The sequence below is a fragment of the Schistocerca gregaria genome, chromosome 1 (assembly GCF_023897955.1).
Source record: "Schistocerca gregaria isolate iqSchGreg1 chromosome 1, iqSchGreg1.2, whole genome shotgun sequence".
Lineage (NCBI taxonomy): Eukaryota > Metazoa > Arthropoda > Insecta > Orthoptera > Acrididae > Schistocerca > Schistocerca gregaria.
Window position 1 is genome coordinate 215,523,641 of NC_064920.1, and position 21,525 is coordinate 215,545,165.

Sequence of the window (21,525 nt, forward strand, 5' to 3'; positions counted from 1 at the left end):
GACGAACCAATAAAAGGCTACCTACTCATGACAACACAATATAGAACAAAATGCTCAAAGTCATTGGTTTACTGGTTGCTTGTTTACGTGATAATGCCTCATGTGACAATTTTACAGTACAAATTACACTCTGAGACCTTTCTTTGAAAGCGATCAGCAGAGGCAGCTGACAGCGTCTTCATCTTGCACCGACCAAAAGAGACAGTGCAAGTTTGAACCTCGAACACTTGCAAGAATTCTTCTCTGCTCCATGATCTAAAGGCAGCCACACACGAAAAAACAGTATAACGAGTACACTAGCCTAGTAATTCACGAAAATAAAATAGGTATTGTATATTTGTATGAAAGTTTAGAACAATTTTTGCAAAGGAGGCAAAACAGACAGAAAAGAACAGTTGCGATGAGGCATTGTCAGTGTATGGACTAAAGCTGTAATCTATAACGTGGAACATGGAAAAAAAGTTCTGTGCACAGTGCATTTGAATGTACACGAACTTCGATGTGAAGCGGTGAGACTTGAGCGTTGATGTTCCTTAGTAGAAACGGGGAATGATTACTGTCAATCTAGAGTAACTGCACTTTCCATGACGAAGCATACAGTAAAAAAATAACCCTTTAAAACAGATAATGCATTCAAATTAAGAGTACAGCTGGAGACAAACATTGCACTGCAGCAGAAACTGAAACTAGTATACTTCCTGTCAAAGGGCCTCTTAAGAATGCTCAGCGAGTTTTTGCACCTCGTTGGATGGAACAAAGCAGCAGAACATGCATTTATAAATAAATCGGGTTACATTGTTTTATTAGTCACAAGAGGGTTACGGGAGCTATTCCACAGAAAGAGATGATTTACCCCCAATGAAGGATTACTTGCAAATCTCCAAAATTCGGATGTTCAAAGAATTTCTGACAATACTTCATGTCGGGTCGCTGTCCGTCTAATCATTAAGGTACCCGTGGTATTGAATATTCGAGCACATATATTTATGTGCTGAGTTAACCGACTAACTGTACCACATTATTTTAAGATCTACGTGTTTCTTTACGGTTCCGCACCTCAATCAGTAAATCAGAGCCATCAGGCTCGCTTTGTTGTCCTAGTCAGTCTGCCCGATTGCCAAGAACCCTTTTTCCCCAGGGATGGGTAGGCGTATCAAGTTCAAATTTATGTAACACATTTAGATATAAGGTCCCTTAACAGCGTAAAAGTTAAGTTTCTAAATTAATTTAATCAAAAGACATTTATCAAAAATACTCAAAAACTCACTTATCGAAAGCTTTAGGATACTTCTCGTTGACCTAGAGTCATAAAATTTGCAGAGTATCACACTGTAAGTAAATTGTTAAATTGTAATGTGATACGAAATGAATATTCTTTTATATTTTGTATTCATCTGTCTGTCTTCTGCTCTGTTAAGATCCTTTTTTCTCTTTAACAGGTGGCTTATCAAATTCAAATTTGTGTCACATACTTCAGTCTATCCTTGGCAGTGGAAAAATTTTAAGCTATGTCAATTCAATCAAAAGATTAGGTCATTTGTGTCGCATATTTTGATACTTGCAAACCCACTCACCAACTAATACAGGTATTTGCTATTGACGTGGAATAATTAAATTTGCAAGTAAGCAAGGTTTCACTGCAAAAGTAAAGCAAAACAATCTGAATATTGTTATACTGTAATTATATCGCATAAAAAATATCTTTTTGCCATTAGAACATACACTGTATATCATCATCCGTCAAAATCATGACAGACGTACATTATTCCATCCAGACAAAAAATACAAGTTGTAGTCATATTTTAGTACGTAAATAAAATATTTTATTAAACCTAAATCTCATTATATAAACAGAAGTCCCCTGCTCGCTTCTTTTTGTATGTCCGGGCTAGTTTTTAGGGCTGTTGCGGAGATTTTGGTAGAGTCTTGGGAATTAACGGGACCGATATCTTGCCATTATCAATACCGAAAACAGCCAACAATCGTTGAGATACTCCATTCCCGAGATGGACGAACAAAATCGCTACACCAAGAAAGGGCGGTGCGACGTAAACGAAAGTTGGTAGGCGTGTTTCTACATCTGAGATAGAAATCTTGTAGCGCCACTATGCCTTTAAGGCGACAAAAACGCCGGTAACAACACCTTGCAGAGTATGAACGAGGCCGTGTAATATGGCTACGAGGAGCTGGATGTTACTTCTGCGTTATTGCAGCCCCGGAGCTACCTTATCTCCGAACGGGGGCAGAAGGTTGTAGTGACGTTTGAGATAGGACATCAAAATTTAAGAAAAACTGATTTATCAAAAATATGTTCACTTTCTAGCGCACATTTTCCTGAAGAGTTTGATATATATAACATATATGTTCGAGGAAATATAAGACTGTTATTCGGTCTTATAAGTGTACCAAAGAGTAGAGCCACGCCTTCTCACATAGTCTTCTATCGCACATCACAGTATTTCGCTCTGTGGAATTCAAACGTGTGTATTTTGTAATAGAAGTCATCAAACCTATATTGAGGACAGTGGAAATTAAAATGTCCTGTGGTACCACTCCTGCTCCCAGTCGGCCGTTTGACATCCTACTCCTTAAAAGACAAAAGACAATCAATTAATACTGGGTGAGATTATTTGTGACTAGGAGGATAAGAACTCTTCAGAAAATCTACAGTCTTTATTGCCTATTAGCTAGTAACTTTCTCTTTTGTGTGACATAAAATTAAATACAGGAAACATAAAACCAGTAAACAAAAAGACAAGCAAGACAGTACACGTTTCTTCACTCATTAGGTCCCAGCATTTTTCTCTATCTAATTTTGCTGCAGCTTTACATGCCGTGCTTTCCTTCCTGCGAAAGCATCGAAGTCGCCAAACGTTTTGCTGTATGAAAAATAAAAATGTCGTTGTCAAATACTGAAGATGCTGTTAATACGAATAGTACCGTGGGTTACGTATATTTTGTCACTGTTTGCTGCATAAAATGAAATATCTCTTTCTAATACTGCAGCAGTTTTAACACACGCCAAATACGCGAGATTGTTTAGCCACGAATTGTCATTTTTGCAGACCTAGTTTAGGGAAATAACACGACAAAACATAATTCAAGAAGTACCAATATCAAATGCCTAATAGGGCTACTAAAGCCAAAAAGATTTGTTAGGAAATAGTTACACATTTCATTCATATGGTCCAGTTTCTTAAGCATGAGATCGAAAAGTAGAATACAAGATTTTTTTATACGAAGGTAAGTCAATTATTATCGGTAAAGTAAAATTTTTGAAATTTGTGGTAAGTTCTATGGGACCAAACTGCTGAGGTTATCAGTCCCTGGGCTTACACACTACATCTAACTTTAACTAACTTACGCTAAGGACAACACACCCACGGGAGGACTCGAACCTCCGACGGGGGGAGCCGCGCGGACCGTGGCGAGGCGCCTAAGACCGCACGGTTACCCCGCGCGGCTCCACAAAGTAGTTATAAAATATTATTGTAATCAAATAGGAGACTTACAAGAACATCATTTTTCAACATAGTCTCCTTGCGTTTCAACGCACTTTGTCAATCGCTGAACAAGCTTCCTAACGCCCTCATAACAGAAGGTTCTCGGTTGTGCTGCGAGACAGGAATGCACCATTTCTTCGTCCGAGGCAAATCGACGGCCCCTTAATGCCTGTTTGAGTGGACCAAACATGTTATACTCAGAAGGGGCAAGGTCGGGACTATATGGGGGATGATCCAGTACATCAAATTTGAGTTTATGGAGCGTTTCAGCAGTATGCGGGCGGGCATTGTCGTGCAACAAGACAACACCTTTTGACAGAAATCCTCGGCGATTGCTTCGAACTGCAGGCTTTAGCCTGGCAGTAAGCATCTCACAGTAACGTACGCCGTTTATTGTTGTGCCCCTATCCCCATTATGTTCCAGTACTGGACCTTATGCGTCCCAAAAAAAACCCGAAGCATCAGTTTTCCTGCGGACGGGTGGGTCTCGAGCTTTTTCTTGCACGGCGAATTTGTATGTTTCCATTCCATACTCTACCGTTTACTCTCTGGATCGTAATGATGGATCCATGTTTCTTCACCAGTAATGATCCTGTCTAAGTTGTCCCCATCGTTACCATACCGATCCAAGTGTTTTTCGCTGATGTCCAAGAGCGTTTGTTTATGCAACTGCGGGGGTTGTTTTGGGATCCATCTCAAACTTCATGAAACTCAAGTCTGTTGTGGATGATTTCGTAGGCAGAACCGTGACTAATTTGCAGACAATGTGCCACTCCGTCAATAGACAATCGTCTGTCTAAGAGAATCATTACAAGTGAACGCTAAATGGTTTCTTCAATTGTGGCGGTAAACGGTCGTCCGGCTCTTTCACCGTGCGTAACACTTGTGCAACCATTTCGGAATTTTTCAATCCATCCGTAGACACTCAGTTGCGGTAAAACACTGTTCCCGTAATATACCGAAAGTCTTCGACGAATTTAGGCTCCTGATTCGCAATTCGACCGTAAAAAAACGGATCCCTGAACGATGTTGTTCTTTGGTGCAAAAAGACAGCGGAGCAGCCATGATTAACAGCACAGCGATAACGAAACTAACGTGGCAGCTTGAAAATTGCAAAGATGTAGCAACAAATAAAAAAATGCGTCGTCAACGTAAAATGATAGTACTACTAAAATAAACAAAAACATAATTAAATTGTGGATAATAATTGACTTACCCTCGTATAAATTTGGAACAGTCAGTCTTCCATGTAATTTTTGTGATATTCCCGTTTCTTCTCCTTCATCGTTCTAATAAACAATCTTGTCATCAATAATTCCTGCCATTGTCGAAACATTCTCCGGTTAACTTCGACTAACTCTGCCAGAATCACCTGTTCAGTTAACCGGTGTTTATTTTCCGTTTAGGCGTTAGTACAATGCGTTTTCCGCGCTCGACTGACTCTTGGTGGAATAACGTTCTGGCAAAAATTTTCTGCCAATATTTCATTTTCTTGGATATACCGAGAAGATTACGTATAATCTTTCTTACCTGTTAATCGTTTATTTCCACTCTGGATTTCGCTGATCGTTCGCAGACCCAATCAACCACTTAAACAGCGATTTACCCTTCGGGTTTATTCGGCTTAGCTCTTGTAGCCCTGTCCCCTTTTATCTGCGGGATACTTTTTTTTTAATTTTTTGATGTGACGAGGACGCCCCTGGAAGAGACATCACATACCCTTCGCACACATTCAAAAATCAACTTATGATTCGTTGAGAAATGAACTTAGAATGTGTTCAAAAACCAACTGGGATGCTTTTCAACCCCTTCAAGAATATGAATTTGCCCCCGCCGATCCGGATCTGCATTTTTGCAGAAAATCTCGGCTGGAGTGTAGGCACTATACATGAATGCTGGTAGCGGTGGTCACGAGAATATGCGGTCGCAAGAAGCCCGGGTTTCAGACGGCCATTCGGCACTACCGAGAAGCCTCTGGCGCATCTTTATTGCATCCGCAGCAGCAATCTGAGCAGCGGTTTGCACCTCATTGACACTACGAACAGTTACAAATCTACTATGTATTTCAAGGACAGCTCCGATCCAGACACACTGACCTCAAACCACAGCCAACGCCATTTGCGAATTCAGTGGTGTCAACCGAGAGCTCATTGGACGGCAGAGAGAAGGTCTGTTGTGTTTTTTGTCTAAAGATGGTTCTGCCTCGGGGCCACTGATGACCGTGCGTTGGATTTATGACCTGGGGGGGTGCGATTTCGTATGACAGCAGGATCACACTCGTGGTTATCCCACGCATCGTGACAGCGCATTTGACCGTCAATCTGGTGATTCTACCTGCGTGCTCCCCATTCACGAACAGCGCTGTTTTTTCCAACATGATAACGCTAGCCCACATGCCACTACTGTAACTCAGCATGCTCTACAGTGTTTATAGTTTTGCCTTGGGCTGCTCGATCAGCAGGTCCGTATCCGAGGATGGCTCCTGCGACGTCCACACTAACGTTAGCGACAGCGCCGGACGGTGCAGAAGTCCCGCCCAGTCAACCCCCTCCACACCAATCCATATCCTAAGCTCCGCCCATAGTGTGCCGCATGGTCCATCAAAGTTGTTCGTATCACAGATATGCTAGTCATAACAAGGGAGAAAATCAGTAGTTAGTACGAAATACAGTTTTCCCGGTACCATTGTGGAAAGAATTAGAAATTTGTTCATTGAATATGCGAGTTGAAAAATCATCAATAAGAAAGAAAAAAAGAAAAATGGTATCCACACTGTCTTTTTTATTTCATGAGCTTTCATCTGCACTATATCAAAAAATCTGATATTTGTTAACTGCAGTCAGCGCAAATTTCCGTCACCTCGCGTAATGTTTGAGTTCTTCTTCAGTGTTGGAGAACTTTAGAGCTGACAATTGTTAAACATATGTACATAATTTCGTCAGTGTCATTCCAACACATCTTATCGTACTTTAATGTCTGTTATATATCAGTTTTGACAGCAGTTGGCCACAACAGTCAAGATTAGGTACCTTGTGTACGATAATTTTATTGAGAGTGCATATCTATGCTTGATTTTGACAGTATTACACAAACTGCTAAGAAGTACTAACAGCAAAACACTGCTAGTATGAAAAACCGCGGTAAAACAAAAAAAAAAAAAAACGACGAACAAAACCACGACAGCGACGAGGGCTACGGAAGATCATACTGATGAGCTCTTGGTTGGTTTGGCGGTGGGCAGGCTACGGAAGATCATACTGATGAGCTCTTGGTTGGTTTGGCGGTGGGCAGGTATGGAGGGGGGCAAATGGGCGGGGCTTGTGCAAATGTCGCTAACGTTTTCTTCATCCACAAATAGCTTTACCAATCCCTGTATTGACCTACCAAATGCACCAGTCATGGAACTCCATCGCAGAAACGCATCCGGCACCTACACAGCACAATACAGGCAGGTTTGCATGCTTCCATTCAACATTCTGGTCGTTACAGTGATTATTAATGTACCAGAATTTCACATTTGCAACGGCGTATCGCGCGCTTACATTAACCTGTAATCCTGCTATGTTAACCACTTAAATGCGTTACCTAGACAAATGTATTTCCAAAATTTCATTACTCTACAATAATTATTTTTTGGTGTTGCGTTTTTTTCAGTCAAAGTATATACATGATTAGTTAGTTTTTCACGAAACCCTCAGTGCGCGAGTCCTACTCGCACTTGGCTAATTCTTTGTTTTTATTTTTAATTCCTCGTTGAGCCCAACTGAGGAGCACATCTTTTCCTTCCAATCTGTTTACATCCGTTTGCTGTTTTTCTTCTTCCAGTCTTCTCAAACTTGTAGCTTAGCGAGGGAGATCTTCAGTAGATTTGTGATTGTTAGTTATGATTCTGAATTTTGTTCTGCCTGAAATGATTTCTTAACGATACACCAACTTCTTCAAGATATTTGTGTTAGCTTTGTCAATGGGAACCGAAACAATTCGATTATTTCAGAATTTTCCTTGCTAGCCTGTCGTTAGCATTCTACACTACTGGCGATTAAATCTATAACACCTTAAAGATGACATGCAGCACACGTCAAATTGACATGAAATTTACTGTACGCTTAGATACGCATATTATTAGCATTTTAGCGCAACCTCACGAAGTACGGAGGACTACAGTTATCTATAATCTATATAAAGCCAAGGTTACACTGCGGGGTTTCACATTCGGAAACTAGAATGTCAGTTAGTTGTGAGAAGAATGTGTAATGGCAGTTCATCGTTGCGCCACATTGCTGCTTGCTTGGTCGGTATGCCAAGAGTGTCTTGTAAAATTTGGAATTGATGGGTTTAGGAGGGCCACACGCAGTCGCCATGCAACACCTCAACGGCCCAACACGACTAGCGCTCGGGAGAGGACACGCAGTTCCTTCGGCCGTGTAGGATCGTACCGCCGCGCTTATTCGCTACAACACAGTGTGACGACACCTGGTGCACTAAGGGCTGTCACCAAGGCAACCACTGTAGCCGCTTCCTTAGATGAGGCACAGAGAAGCGCGCGCCGACAGTGTCGCACCTGATAGCTTTAGGCACAGACGTAGCATCACGTTGTCTTTTCAGACAAACTTTTCTACTTATAGCATCACGATGGGCGCATCCGACTGAAGAGGCTCCCTAGGAGAACTCACGTCCCGGTTCCGGAACATGGTGTGAGATGCCACTGAGTACTAAAAACAATGACTTCTTGTTCGCATAACCGGTAACTTGGACAGGAACCATAACACATACTGATGTGTTATGGCTGGTGTCTGTCTTCGAAATCTCGGTGGGGTTATCGTTCAAGTCATAAATGGAGACACATGTTGCCTCTGCTGTCAGACTTGCTAGGGCTTGCTGAAAAATTATGTCGGGCGAATTTGGTGGCCAAATAATTTTTTCCAAAAAATGTCGACATCGAAATAGAAATATCGAGTGCCGATATTTTTACTTTATATTTTTTCGCAATTTTCGGTAAATATATGAAATTGTTCTTTTGAAATTCCAGAAGAACATAATTTTACTTTCACAGTGTGAAGGAGTCTTAATACTTTTTGAGCTTTCACCGCATCCATTCTTTGGCTGCGTGAAGGAAGTATAGCTAGCACAAAAAAGTTGTCGGATTGCACTGGAAAGGGGGGGGGGGGAGGTTGCGAACGGAATCACAAGGAATCCGATGTGAAGAAATAGCACACCAGTCGCGTTAAAAAACTATTTGAACACAACTAGTGTGCTATTTTTTTCACATTGGCATTCTTCAAAAACAGTTGCGAAACTAACGAACAAACGTCTAAATGAAGTCGACATGAAGTGTTCCAGCCGCTATGTGACGAAACCGAACGAGCGACCCATCGGACACCTTTTATTGTGCCTCTTACATGCAGTTACAACTTTTAGCGAAGTGCTTATAGTCACGCATGAACGTGCATCGTCTTCCTTTCAGTTCTTGCTCTAAGGGGGATATGTAGGCTGCTGCATGTGATGTATAGAATATCTATTAATAAATAAGTAGGCCTACTTAAATATACAGCTCTAAAACTGGCAGTATATTTACGATGTGCAGCCTTCATTTTCTTTTTGGCCGGTACGTCGATATTTTTTCCGACGACATATCAATTTTTTCGATACATCGGGGCCGATAACTTTTTAAAATATTGATATATCGGATTCCCGATATTTTTAAAAATATCAACAGTCCTACGACTTACATCGATACACAGGGTGTTACGACTATTATTCACGTCAGCATGTACAATGAGGTGACGAAGTCATGGGACGCCCCTTCTAAGATCGTGTTGGCTTCCTTTTGCCCAGCGTAGAACAGCAACTCGACGTGGCATAGGCTCAACACTTCGTAGGAAGTCCCCTGTAGAAATACTGGGCCTGCTCCCTCTATAACCGTTCTTAACTGCAAAAGTGTTGCTGGTGCGAATAATTGTAAACCAATCGCGAACAACTGTAGCCCGTTTACACGGCGCATTATCACCCACAAAAAGTCTATCGTTGTTTGGGAACAAGAAGCAGCCCATTAACGCCAAATTTCACTGCACTGTCCTAATTGATACGTTCGTTTTACTTCCCACACTGATTTTGTGGTCATTTCACGTCTTGTTCGTTGCCTGATGGCACTGGCAGCTCTAAGCACTGCTCTCGGTCGTGAAGTGAAGCCCGTCAGCCACCGCGTTGTACGTGCTGAGACCCAGCCCATGTGGTCGAGAGGTTCTAGGCGCTTCAGTCTGGAATCGCGCGACCGCTGCGGTCGCAGGTTCGAATCCTCCCTCAGGTATGGATGTGTGTGATGTCCTTAGTTTCGTTAGGTTTAAGTAGTTGTAAGTTCTAGGAGACTGATGTCCTCTGATGGTAAGTCCCATAGTGCTCAGAACCATTTGAACGTGCTGAGAGATAATGTGTGAAATTTAGTACTCTCGGCACATTCTTGACACTGTGGATCGTGGTATATTCAATTCCCTAACGATTTCGAAAACGGAATGTCCAATGCTTCCAGCCCCAACTACAATTCCGCGTTCAAAGTATGTTTTTTTTCCCCCTTCGTGCAGCCATAATCACGTCGGAAACCTTTTTCCATGAATCACCCACGTACATATGACAGCTCTACCAATGCACTGTCCTTTTTATACCTTGTGGGCGCGATGCTACCGCCATATGTATATGTGCAAGTCGTTATTCGATGGCTTGTCACCTCAGTGTAAATACTTCTGTGCGAGGTCTGATCTATCTTTTTTATTATTTATTTTCTTATTTACACTTCAAGTTCCGTAGGACCAAATTGAGGAGCAAATATCCGAGGTCATGGAACGTGTCAGTACATGAAATACAGCATTAAAGTAATAACAGATAAAAATAATATGTTTATGAACCCGAAAAAAGTCAGTCCATAAGTTTAAGTAAACGCAATCAACAATACAACAAGAATCAGCCTATTTTTTCAAGGAACTCCAACAGAATAGGAGTGACCCACAAAGAAACTCTTCAGTTTCGATTTGAAAGCGCGTGGATTACTGCTAAGGTTTTTGAATTCTAGTGGTAGCTTCTTGAAAATGGCTGCAGCAGTAAACTGCACGCCATTCTGCGCAAGAGTTACGGAAGTCCAATACAAACGCAGGTTTGATTTCTGCCGAGTATTAACTGAGTGAAAGTTGCTTATTCTTGGGAATAAGCTAATATTGTTAACAAGATATGACAGTAAGGAGTGGAAGTTGTTTATTCTTGGGAATAAGCTAATATTGTTAACAAGATATGACAGTAAGAAGTATACAGGGTGAGTCAGGAGGAAAGGTACATGCTTTTGGGGAGGAGGGAGGGGAGGGGGGAGGAGGAGGATAGTATTAGTGATTCTGGTTTCTGAGATAGAACACATTTCATATCACTTTTGTACGTTTTTCTTGAATAACTCTAAAACCACACCCTTCAGCGAAAACGCCTCGCAGTAAAAAATTAAAACTAAATTAAATTTCCAGCAGTAAAGGTCCTATTCCTTTTTTTTCCCTCTAGAACTAATGATTTGTGCGAAAAGAGCGCGCGAATGTTGAAAACTAGCTCGACGTGCATGAGCTGTAGCTTACGTGTTTTTTGTAGGTCAATTTGAGGAAGCATATTGTGGTAGCAAGTTGAGACGAACAGTTTGATACGGGACACTTGTGGTCGGGAAAATATCTCAAACTGGCCTACAAAAACTACGTCTAACCTACAGCGCATGCGCGTCGAGCGAGATTTTCAATATTCTCATGCTCTCTTCGCACAAACCATTAATTCTAGAGAGAAAAAAATGAGTAGGACCTTTTTGTAGGAAATTTAATATAGTCTAATTTTGTACTGAGACACGTTTACGCTGGAGGGTGCGGTTTTCGAGTTATTCAAGAAAAACGCACAAAAGTGATTTAAATGTGTTCTACCTCGGAAACCATTCGGAATATGGCATACGTCCGTATTACGTTTTTTGTTCAGAATTACTATCACCTCTCAAAGCATGTAGATTTCCTCCTGACTCACCGTGTATATATTGAGAGGCCAATGTCAAAACAACCAGACTAGTGAACAGGAGTAGACAAGAGGTTCGTGAACTTAACACTACTTACTGCCCGAACCACCCGTTTCTGAGCCAAAAATATCCTTTTAGAATGGGAAGAGTTACCCCAAAATATAATACCATACGACATAAGCGAGTTAAAATAAGCGAAGTAGACCAATTTTCTTGTCGAACGATCACTCACTTCAGATACCGTATGAATAGTAATGGCAGCATTAAGTCTTTGAACAAGGTGCTAAACGTGGGCTTTCCACGGCAGTTTACCATCTATCTGAACACCTACAAGTTTGAACTGTTCAGTTTCACTAATCATATGCCCATTATGTGAAATTAAAACGTCAGGTTTTGTTGAATTGTGTGTTAGAAACTGTAATTGAAACTGAGTCTCTAGTGTAATCAGCAAACAGAAATATTTTAGAGTTACCTGTAATACTAGAGGGCGTATCATTTATATAAATAAGGAACAGGAGTGGCCCCAACACTGATCCATGGGGCAACCCCCACCTGACCGTACCTCACGCAGACCCCCGCATCATAGCCATTCTCAACACTGTGAATAATGACCCTTTGCTGTGTGTTGCTAAAGTAAAAGGTGAACCAACTGAGCTACTCCCCGTTTTCCGTAACGGCCCAACTCCTGGAGCAAATATGTTGTGATCAACACAGTCAAACGCCTTAGTTAAATCAAAAAAATATCGTTCGAAACCTACGATGATCATTTGTCCTAATGTAACGTGGGTGTCAACAAAAAACTTTCATACTAGAGGATAAAGCTGGCTACTGTTCTCAATTTCGCATCATGTGTATCCCACCATCACATGCAAATGTTATGTATTTTTCCTACTATACTGTTCACACAAAATAAGAAACAAAATCCTTATTTAGTTCCTGTTGATGCAATTTTATGGTCACTACCTCACACTGTTTGTGATTAAAATTGCCCTCTCTCCGTATCCTGATTTCGAGTTTGCTTGTAAAGTGATCGATTTCCCTTTGATTTGTGCTCCATCTAGATTCAATTTTCGCCGTTTTATCCTCTCATTTTCATTTCTTATGTTTTATGTGAAATCTGCTATCAACTATCATAGTCTCATATCATATACGAAAAGTACTTCTTATTCACAACTACTGGCTTCTGTTACACACGCGTTTATTTATAGGCGCTTGCGTCGATCGTTCCCTTCACTTAATGATAACCTCCAGCTATTTCATTTACAGGGATCACAAGGCCAAAGAAGTGCGCCTACGAAGCTCGTGAATACCATGAGCATTTTTCGCAAATAACTGGCCATTTTAGGCATGTAATGCAGGCAGGATCCTCTGGTCTGAGCATTCAAAAGTTCGCTACTAGAGGGTAATAACGAAGATCCTGTTGGTACCCGCATGGTGAGTACAAACTGCAGTAGGCATGTTTCTGAGATTAGTTCTGCTAAGCGATATCCAGTTACATCTTTTTTTCCCTATACTATTATAACAAAGTGAATGCTAACTGACTGCAGGCAACGAAATGCAGTACATACAGGAGTCTGACAATGTAGAGCAGATTTCCAATACTGTTGCACAATATTGGAGAGAACAAATCTCAACGCATAAACAATATATGAATGAAACGTGGGAAACACACACGAACAGTTTGAACTAATAAGTTTTACGACAAATGTGTCCACAGCCTTCGTGAAATTTTCAAATGAGATCATTCCCCTTTTGGCTGTTACAATAATGTTTTAATAGCCAAAAGCAGAATGATTTCATTTAAAAGCGGTTTGAACTATATATTACATGGAAATAGCTTTCCTTAATCTCTCTTGTACTGATAAAACTACTACAATAATAGAAAATGGTTTGGTCTACTTTGGAAATGACGCTAAAATCACACGATGGCACGGTATCATACATCCTATAAAAAGATCTATTTTAATACACGGCTGGCCGTTGTGGCCGAGTGGTTCTAGGCGCTTCAGTCTGGAACCGCGCGACCGCTACGCCGCAGGTTCGAATCCTGCCTCGGGCATGGATGTGTGTGATGTCCTTAGGTTAGCTAGGTTTAAGTAGTTCTAAGTCTAGGGGACTGATGACCTTAGATGTTAAGTCCCATAGTGTTCAGAGCCATTTGAACCATTTCTTAATACACGATGATATCGACTCTAAGAACATACTTCGAAATAGAGTAAAATAATATTGTTATAGCTATAAGGAAGCAGGTACTCTCGTCTGATTTGTACAAGAGGTGAGGGAACAATGTTCGTGTGATTAGCTGATGAATTTGTGTCGTTTCAATGCTGGATATTGTTACACTGTTTGGTATTAAGTAGTTAATCACAATCAAGGACGTCACTTTTTTATTCATAAATATTAGTTGTTATGCCGAGAAGCGACAGAAGAACCCTGTAATGCGACAGACTGTTACAGCACTGCACAGTTTAAGTCATTTACTCTATGCCACAGATACGTCTGTTGTCAAATTGCAGGACCTTAAGAGAGATAACACATATATCACTTTCCCCGCCTTAATCTTTTAGGAAATCTACTTCATAACTATAGGCGGATGGGATGAATGTTATACTTCTGATTATTATATTATTACAATTATGAAATACATTTATGTCATCCCAGCTCCGAATGAAGATTTTTTTGCGTTGGCGAGCGCAATATAAAGTTTTCAACCTTTTCCAATCTGTGATATTTGGCAGCTGCTTAATGGTGGCTATTTTCCAGACAGTCGAATGAGATTAGCTGTTTCAGTACTTCAAGTATCACAAAAAGACTACACGTTCTCGTCTCCTCGATGCCCATGACGAAAGAGCTGGATTTTTATTCTGCACTCTGTAGCAGCCTTCCATATCCTACTATCTTTCCAAAGTAATTCGCGCGGTTTCTGCCCTGGGTGAAGATCGTACCCCCTTATTCTGCTGCTCTTCTCTCGACTGACTAATCAATCTTATTCAGATTGCGATTTCCCCCCTGAATAACTTAACAGGCGCGGCGATTCCAGTCCTCTCTGTTGTTCTAGAGGGTTCAAACTTTCAGTATAACAATAGGTATCTAGTCACTATAAGAGCTATAAAAATCATGCATCCGCGTGAGCTATGGTTGCCCTCCATTACCCGCAGCTTACGCCTTAGTGCTACAACCGAGCGAGTTGAAGAACTTTGTTACGAATCACTGTATGGCCATCCATAGGTCGGATTTCCGTGGTTTCCTGATATTGCTTAAAACGGATGCTGGGTCCGTTCTTTTGAAAAGGACACGTCGGAATCCTACGCCACATTTGCTTGATCCAACCTTACCTTATCATGATCAAAAATGTATCACACTCAGCCTGTTGGATCTCCGATTTCCTATGGTTGTGAACAGCCACAGTATAATATATCCTGCGACTGTGTATTTGTATCTTCCCCGTCCGTGACACACCGTGAGATGACCGTTCCTACTGTTTCACAGCCAAAATAACTTTTATACTTTTACATACAGATTGTTCTGCTTTATTTCAAGAGACGCAACTTTCCGCTCCCACTTAAAACAGCCATAGCTATTGCTTACTTACACGGCTGAAGAGTCTCTGAAGCAAGATAGTTTTAAAAAGATAATGCACCAGCATACTGAACTTACCGGTGGTGCCCGCATCTCGTGGTCGTGCGGTAGCGTTCTCGCTTCCCACGCCCGGGTTCCCGGGTTCGATTCCCGGCGGGGTCAGGGATTTTCTCTGCCTCGTGATGGCTAGGTGTTGTGTGCTGTCCTTAGGTTAGTTAGGTTTAAGTAGTTCTAAGTTCTAGGGGACTGATGGCCATAGATGTTAAGTCCCATAGTGCTTAGAGCCATTTTTTTCTTAACGGTGGTATCACAATTACGCTTAGTACAACGAGGGACAAGTTCTGCAAACACCAATTTGACGAATTTGGGGCGTGGCAGCTTCGTTAATAAACCAGCCATGTAAAACTGCATCAATAAAAAGCTGTTCGCTTCGTGTCTGATGTTATGAATATACTACAGACATCACAACACACTGTGCTTATCCATTGTAAACATTTTCAATTAAACTTTTACTAATATGCACCCGTAATCATTTCTAACGCTTCTGCCAGTTAGGAATTAATTCTGATTTACATAACTAAAACACTTTCACTGGTCCTCCGTAATGCTTGAAAATCTCCGATACTTTTTTTTTTTAATTTAAAGGAAACCAGCAACGGAACATTAATGAATTCAAGCACGTATAGCAATGAATTGTTGCTCAAGGAGGGAAACGTGTTTTAGGAACGGCGAGGCTAGTTCTTCAGTAAATACCTGACAATTTTAGTTATGAAACAGAATCGAATTTAGATGATGTGTAGGACTCACCATTTGCAAATGTCCCGAGCCAATGCACATTCGTTTTCAGGGGGTCCTGGAGGAATGGTATTGCGAGGGACAACATGACCTATATGAAAAGGTCTTAAAAAGTTTTGCCAGCTAAAAAAGTATACGAAGTCACTTATTAAAAGTAGATTATAAGAAAATCTCTACTTTTATCGTCACAAGTAATAAGTCAGCTTGACAAGCTATCCGTGCATGTATGTGGATTGAACAGTACACACTCTAGAACGTTCTGAGCCGACGCTAAGGCTAACACAGCGTGGCGTGGCAATACAGCTGCATTTGCCACAGAACTAGTTGATATGCTATCTGTTTCGAGACTTTTCCCCTTCCCCAGCAGCACATTTGAACCGGGTTACACACAAGAGCGCAGTGTTCTCTGGCGTCGGGTGACTGCTAAGCCAAGCCTTCATAGCAAATTAAAATAACGTGCCACAGCAGTGATCGAACTTCCACCTTTACCTACCAAGATTAGCTCTATACCACCTGAATAATTTGGCCATGTCTCATGGGCTTCGTGCTTCAATTTGTCAAAGCACAATCGAGAGGTCATTAGAGAAAAAGAGAACAATCACTAAAAATTGTAACCTTCAAGAGTTCTCCGCAAACTTGAGTTGCGGTGTACATGTATAAGAAAGGACTTTCCGCTTGGAATATGGAAGCACTGGGCGAGGTGATGTTAGAGGTTAAGGCACAGGTCTCGCATTCGCGAGGACAGTAGACCAAGTTCCCTTCCGGCCATCCAAATTTAGACTTATCATAGTTTCCCATATTGCTTGCGGCTGATTCTGGAATGGTCCTTTTGAAAAGGACTGGGTCGATTTCCTCTCATCCATTTCCCAATAAAAAGTCTCTAATGAACCCGCCACCGGTGTGCTTTCTTTCGAATCCTCACGTGATTAAAAACTTATGGAAAGTACTATTTTAGTCTAACTATATCTCAGTCGTGATTGGAGTTTTCTTAATGAGTAGCGTCTAGTCTTTATTGGTGAAGTTTAATGCCACAAATGCTCCATTTGAGCGATAGAATCTTGACGCCTTTGAGCCGGTTAAGCACAGGTAACGTTGAATGTGTCACAACGGTTTCGATAAAAGATAAATGTTAATGGCACCCTCGAATAAGGCCGACCAAGGGTAATTACTCCATAAAACGTTCAAACTCTGGCCTTACTTGCATGGCGAAATCCATCTCTGTCCACAGGACAAATGTCTTATGGCTATATGTCGGTTTCCACACAGTGCGTGGTATGTTGACTTTAGATCGGCACGGCACAAAGTAAGGTATGCAGCAATGTAATCTAGACATTAGAAAACAGCAAGCCAGGAGCAAAGGGTTGCCAAAAGACGACTTGAAGATAATTATGAACACTGTGAAGGGGGTATTAATTATGGTTTAGGAATGTTTTAATCATCTTCCTCAGTTTCCCATAAGTTTACTTTTTACTATTATCCTTACTACTGTTGAATCTAGAAGTCTGACATCTTTATGATAAAGAGTCACATGAGTTTGTTGTACATACTTATACAATGATTTCTGAATTACTCTATTTACTAAAGAATTAGAGGTGATAATGTAGCGTAGCGAAAAGTGACGGAAAAAATTTACTGCGTGGTAAATATGAAATATCTCTGTAAATAAGTACTTTGACGAAAAACTGTTGTTTCAGTCGGCCTATTGTTGTAACATGTCAATGCCTGCAAGTGAATATTTTCTCTTTCTAGCTCCAGTAGTTGTGAGGAAATGTTCCCTATAGCAGTGAATTCTAACGTTGTGGCGATAGAAGATTACTTATACCCTTAAGCAGCAAGGCAATGACGGCGTTACATTGTACAGGGTGTTTCAAAAATGACCGGTATATTTGAAACGGCAATACAAACTAAACGAGCAGCGATAGAAATACAACGTTTGTTGGAATATGCTTGGGACAACAGTACATTTTCAGGCAGACAAACTTTCGAAATTACAGTAGTTACAATTGTCAACAACAGATGGCGCTGCGGTCTGGGAAACTATAGTACGATATTTTCCACATACCCACAATGCGTAGCAGTAATATGGCGTAGTCTCTGAATGAAATTACCCGAAACCTTTGACAACGTGTCTGGCGGAATGGCTTCACATGCAGATGAGATGTACTGCTTCAGCTGTTCAATTGTTTCTGGATTCTGGCGGTACACCTGGTCTTTCAAGTGTCCCCACAGAAAGAAGTCACAGGGGTTCATGTCTGGCGAATAGGGAGGCCAATCCACCTCCTGTATGTTTCGGATAGCCCAAAGCAATCACACGATCATCGAAATATTCATTCAGGAAATTAAAGACGTCAGCCGTGCGATGTGGCCGGGCACCATCTTGCATAAACCACGAGGTGTTCGCAGTGTCGTCTAAGGCAGTTTGTACCGCCACAAATTCACGAAGAATGTCCATATAGCGTGATACAGTAATCGTTTCGGATCTGAAAAATGGGCCAATGATTCCTTTGGAAGAAATGGCGGCCAGACCAGTACTTTTTGAGGATGCAGGGACGATGGGACTGCAACATGGGGCTTTCAGTTCCCCATATGCGCCAGTTCTGTTTATTGACGAAGCCGTCCAGGTAAAAATAAGCTTCGTCAGTAAACCAAATGCTGCCCACATGCATATCGCCGTCATCAATCCTGTGCACTATATCGTTAGCGAATATCTCTCGTGCAGCAATGGTAGCGGCGCTGAGGGGTTGCCGCATTTGAATTTTGTATGGATAGAGGTGTAAACTCTGGCGCACGAGACGATACGTGGACGTTGGCGTCATTTGGACCGCAGCTGCAACACGGCGAACGGAAACCCGAGGCCACTGTTGGATCACCTGCTGCACTAGCTGCGCGTTGCCCTCTGTGGTTGCCGTACGCGGTCGCCCTACCTTTCCAGCACGTTCATCCGTCACGTTCCCAGTCCGTTGAAATTTTTCATACAGATCCTTTATTGTATCGCTTTTCTGTCCTTTGGTTACATTAAACCTCCGTTGAAAACTTCGTCTTGTTGCAACAACACTGTGTTCTAGGCAGTGGAATTCCAACACCTGAAAAATCCTCTGTTCTAAGGAATAAACCATGTTGTCCACAGCACACTTGCACGTTGTGAACAGCACGCGCTTACAGCAGAAAGACGACGTACAGAATGGCGCACCCACAGACTGCGTTGTCTTCTATATCTTTCACATCACTTGCAGCGCCATCTGTAGTTGAAAATTGTAACTACTGTAATTTCGAAAGTTTGTCCGCCTGAAAATGTACTGTTGTCCCAAGCATATTGCAACAAACGGTGTATTTCTATCGCTGCTCGTTTAGTTTTTATTGCCGTTTCAAATATACCGGTCATTTTTGAAACACCCTGTAATTACAATTGATACATCTAAGTCTCGAGAAAAGGAAACCGTCAAAATCTGTATTTTTAATTTTTGAAGCGTTATTACCCTTCGCCAATGAGCAATTCAAATGTATTAACGCATAATTTCTGCTGTTATGTATATCACACTGTTGTACAGCATTGTTCGGTGTTTACGCCAAAGACAAGTCCACGTGTCCTCCACTTTTCTTCGACAGTCAGTAACAGAGATAACGTAGCTATTTTATGCGTCCATTTGCGTAATGAAACTGTGTGATTTGCGTATCAGGTACTACCAAATGCTGCTGGAGAGATCACGAAGCGGTACACGTTCCGTGAGATGTAGCTGATCGTTTTAGAGTGTGCAACAACCACGACGGACACCACGTTTGGCTTACTTCACGTGTGATGCATCTTAAGCGTAAGTCTCCCTCTTGCATTGTAGAATAGTGTGCAGATATATATTTATGTAGAATATGTCCATATGCATTTCTTGCAATGCAACTAACTCATCTGCTTTCCATGTAGTTTTTTGCACTTTGTAGAGAATAAAAACTTCCCGGGCTTGTCTGTACAACGCGTCACCAGAGACTGATACGGTAGATACGGTACGTTGTCGAAGGGTTGGTATAACTTTGTGGAGACCCTGCAGTGCTTCGTATCACGTAGTAGGGTAGAGAGAGAGAGAGAGAGTGGGGGATCGCCAGCTCACACTCCAGTTCGCAGTCCTGCAAAGGAAAGAAGTGTTTGACCACAATCCGGCTACCTGCCTTTTCTGACGCATCTACCCTCCACTACTGCCAACCAGCTACAACCCTGGAATACAATTTATTACAGCTTTAGTGCACTTAGTTGTGGAACACAATGTAATATGTAGTCTTAAACTACTTCGATTAACAATAAACATACATTTTACACTAACGAAACAATTTTGAAGTTTGCGATTTCTCCATCATTAAACGAGGAAACTATCAGTTACAGAGAAAAAATGAACAGGATCCTTTCTGTGGGAAACTAATTTGTTAGAAGTCACAGTTTTCCGGTTAAATCACGAAAAAAACTGTCTTACCTCGGTATAAAAACTTGCAATTAAACGACTTTTTACTCCTAATATTCTTTCGTTGACAGGAGTATCGGGGGAAGCGGTCATTTCATAGGAGCAGAGCCGGTCTTCTAATGCCCAGCTCCCGACTAGTGCGCTTTGGACAGGTAAAATGACTCAAAAATATTCGGCCACCAGTGTTATGTTTTACTTTTACTTCATTATTAACAGGCATCACATATTACAGTACTAGTCTCGGCACAAAATGGTATAGGACTATGTAATAAATAAAAGAAGGGCATTTTCTTATTTGCAAACTTAAACAATAATACATAAAGAAACATGACCACTATTTCCACGAAAGTTTTCGGGCGTCAAGTATAACAATCACAACCCTGTACATTTTAATACATGTATGCAGTCCTTTTTGCTTAATCACCTGTTCCATGCGTTTAAGCATGCTGTGAATTAGCTTTCGCGTATAATTAGGACTTATTTGTAGCAATTCTTCCAGTATCCGTCCCTTTAAAGCTTGTTTTGATGTCACTGGCGTTTATCGTACTTTTCGCTTCAATTCACTACAAAGATTTTTTTATTGGGTTCAAGTCTGGACTCTGAGGAGAGGTATCCAAAACCTCAGGGCAAAAAAATTATAATATTTTTTTTCTTACGGTACCACCGAGGTAGTCATATCATTAAGTTACATTCACCGCCCCGGAAAAAAGTAACAAATATTTTGTTTGTTTGTTTGTTTGCACGTAAACGTCGCCGTCATTGCATACATAGAAATTCCAGTGTCACGGTGCTGTAGAAAGCCGCTAGAAGAGCCAAAACAAAATTAAGCAGCCCACTGATAAAATGAAAAATCGTGCGGAACGTGCTTATGGCAACACAGCTATGTCACGACACACCAGACGGCTAAAAATGTAATCTGAATCGGTGTGATACAGCTGCTACATTTCCGCTGCTGCCAGAAAGGAATTATCTTAACGACAGTCCAATTTATCAATAGGCTCCGCTATTTTGTTGTGGCCCCTCCACTCGCGTGCTATCGCACTATACTTTGTTCATGGTAAGGATAAACACTTAAACACAAAGGCAGGAGCCGTACCACACGTACACCGGGGTTGTTCCGCTGTTGGAAGTAGGTCCTGTTTAAGTATGTCATCTTGCTACTGTGTTACGGTAACTGTAATTT

The 21,525-nt window shown here is 41.4% G+C and overlaps 2 protein-coding genes across 7 annotated transcripts in view; one reads left to right on the forward strand and one right to left on the reverse strand.

Annotated features, from left to right (window-relative positions):
• LOC126337017 (double-stranded RNA-specific editase 1-like) overlaps positions 1-21,525 on the reverse strand; it is a 117,349-nt gene that overhangs the window by 46,925 nt on the left and 48,899 nt on the right. The window contains exon 1 of one of the 3 annotated variants that reach the window (XM_050001288.1): positions 15,910-16,219. The exons of the other annotated variants lie outside the window; for them this stretch is intronic. Within the exon in view, the coding sequence (XP_049857245.1) occupies positions 15,910-15,985 (76 nt within the window). The 5' untranslated portion in view covers positions 15,986-16,219. Of the gene's footprint in view, positions 1-15,909; positions 16,220-21,525 lie in introns of those variants that run through there. 3 annotated transcript variants of the gene reach the window in all.
• The window catches only part of LOC126337031 (tyrosyl-DNA phosphodiesterase 2-like), a 126,777-nt gene that overhangs the window by 1,486 nt on the left and 103,766 nt on the right, over positions 1-21,525 (forward strand). For 3 of the 4 annotated variants that reach the window (XM_050001361.1, XM_050001408.1, XM_050001374.1), the window contains exon 3: positions 12,790-12,957. The exons of the other annotated variant lie outside the window; for it this stretch is intronic. Coding sequence is in view for 1 of the 3 variants with exons in the window: in XM_050001408.1 (XP_049857365.1) it covers positions 12,955-12,957 (3 nt within the window). In the remaining 2 variants the exon portion in view is untranslated. The remainder of the gene's footprint in view (positions 1-12,789; positions 12,958-21,525) is intronic. 4 annotated transcript variants of the gene reach the window in all.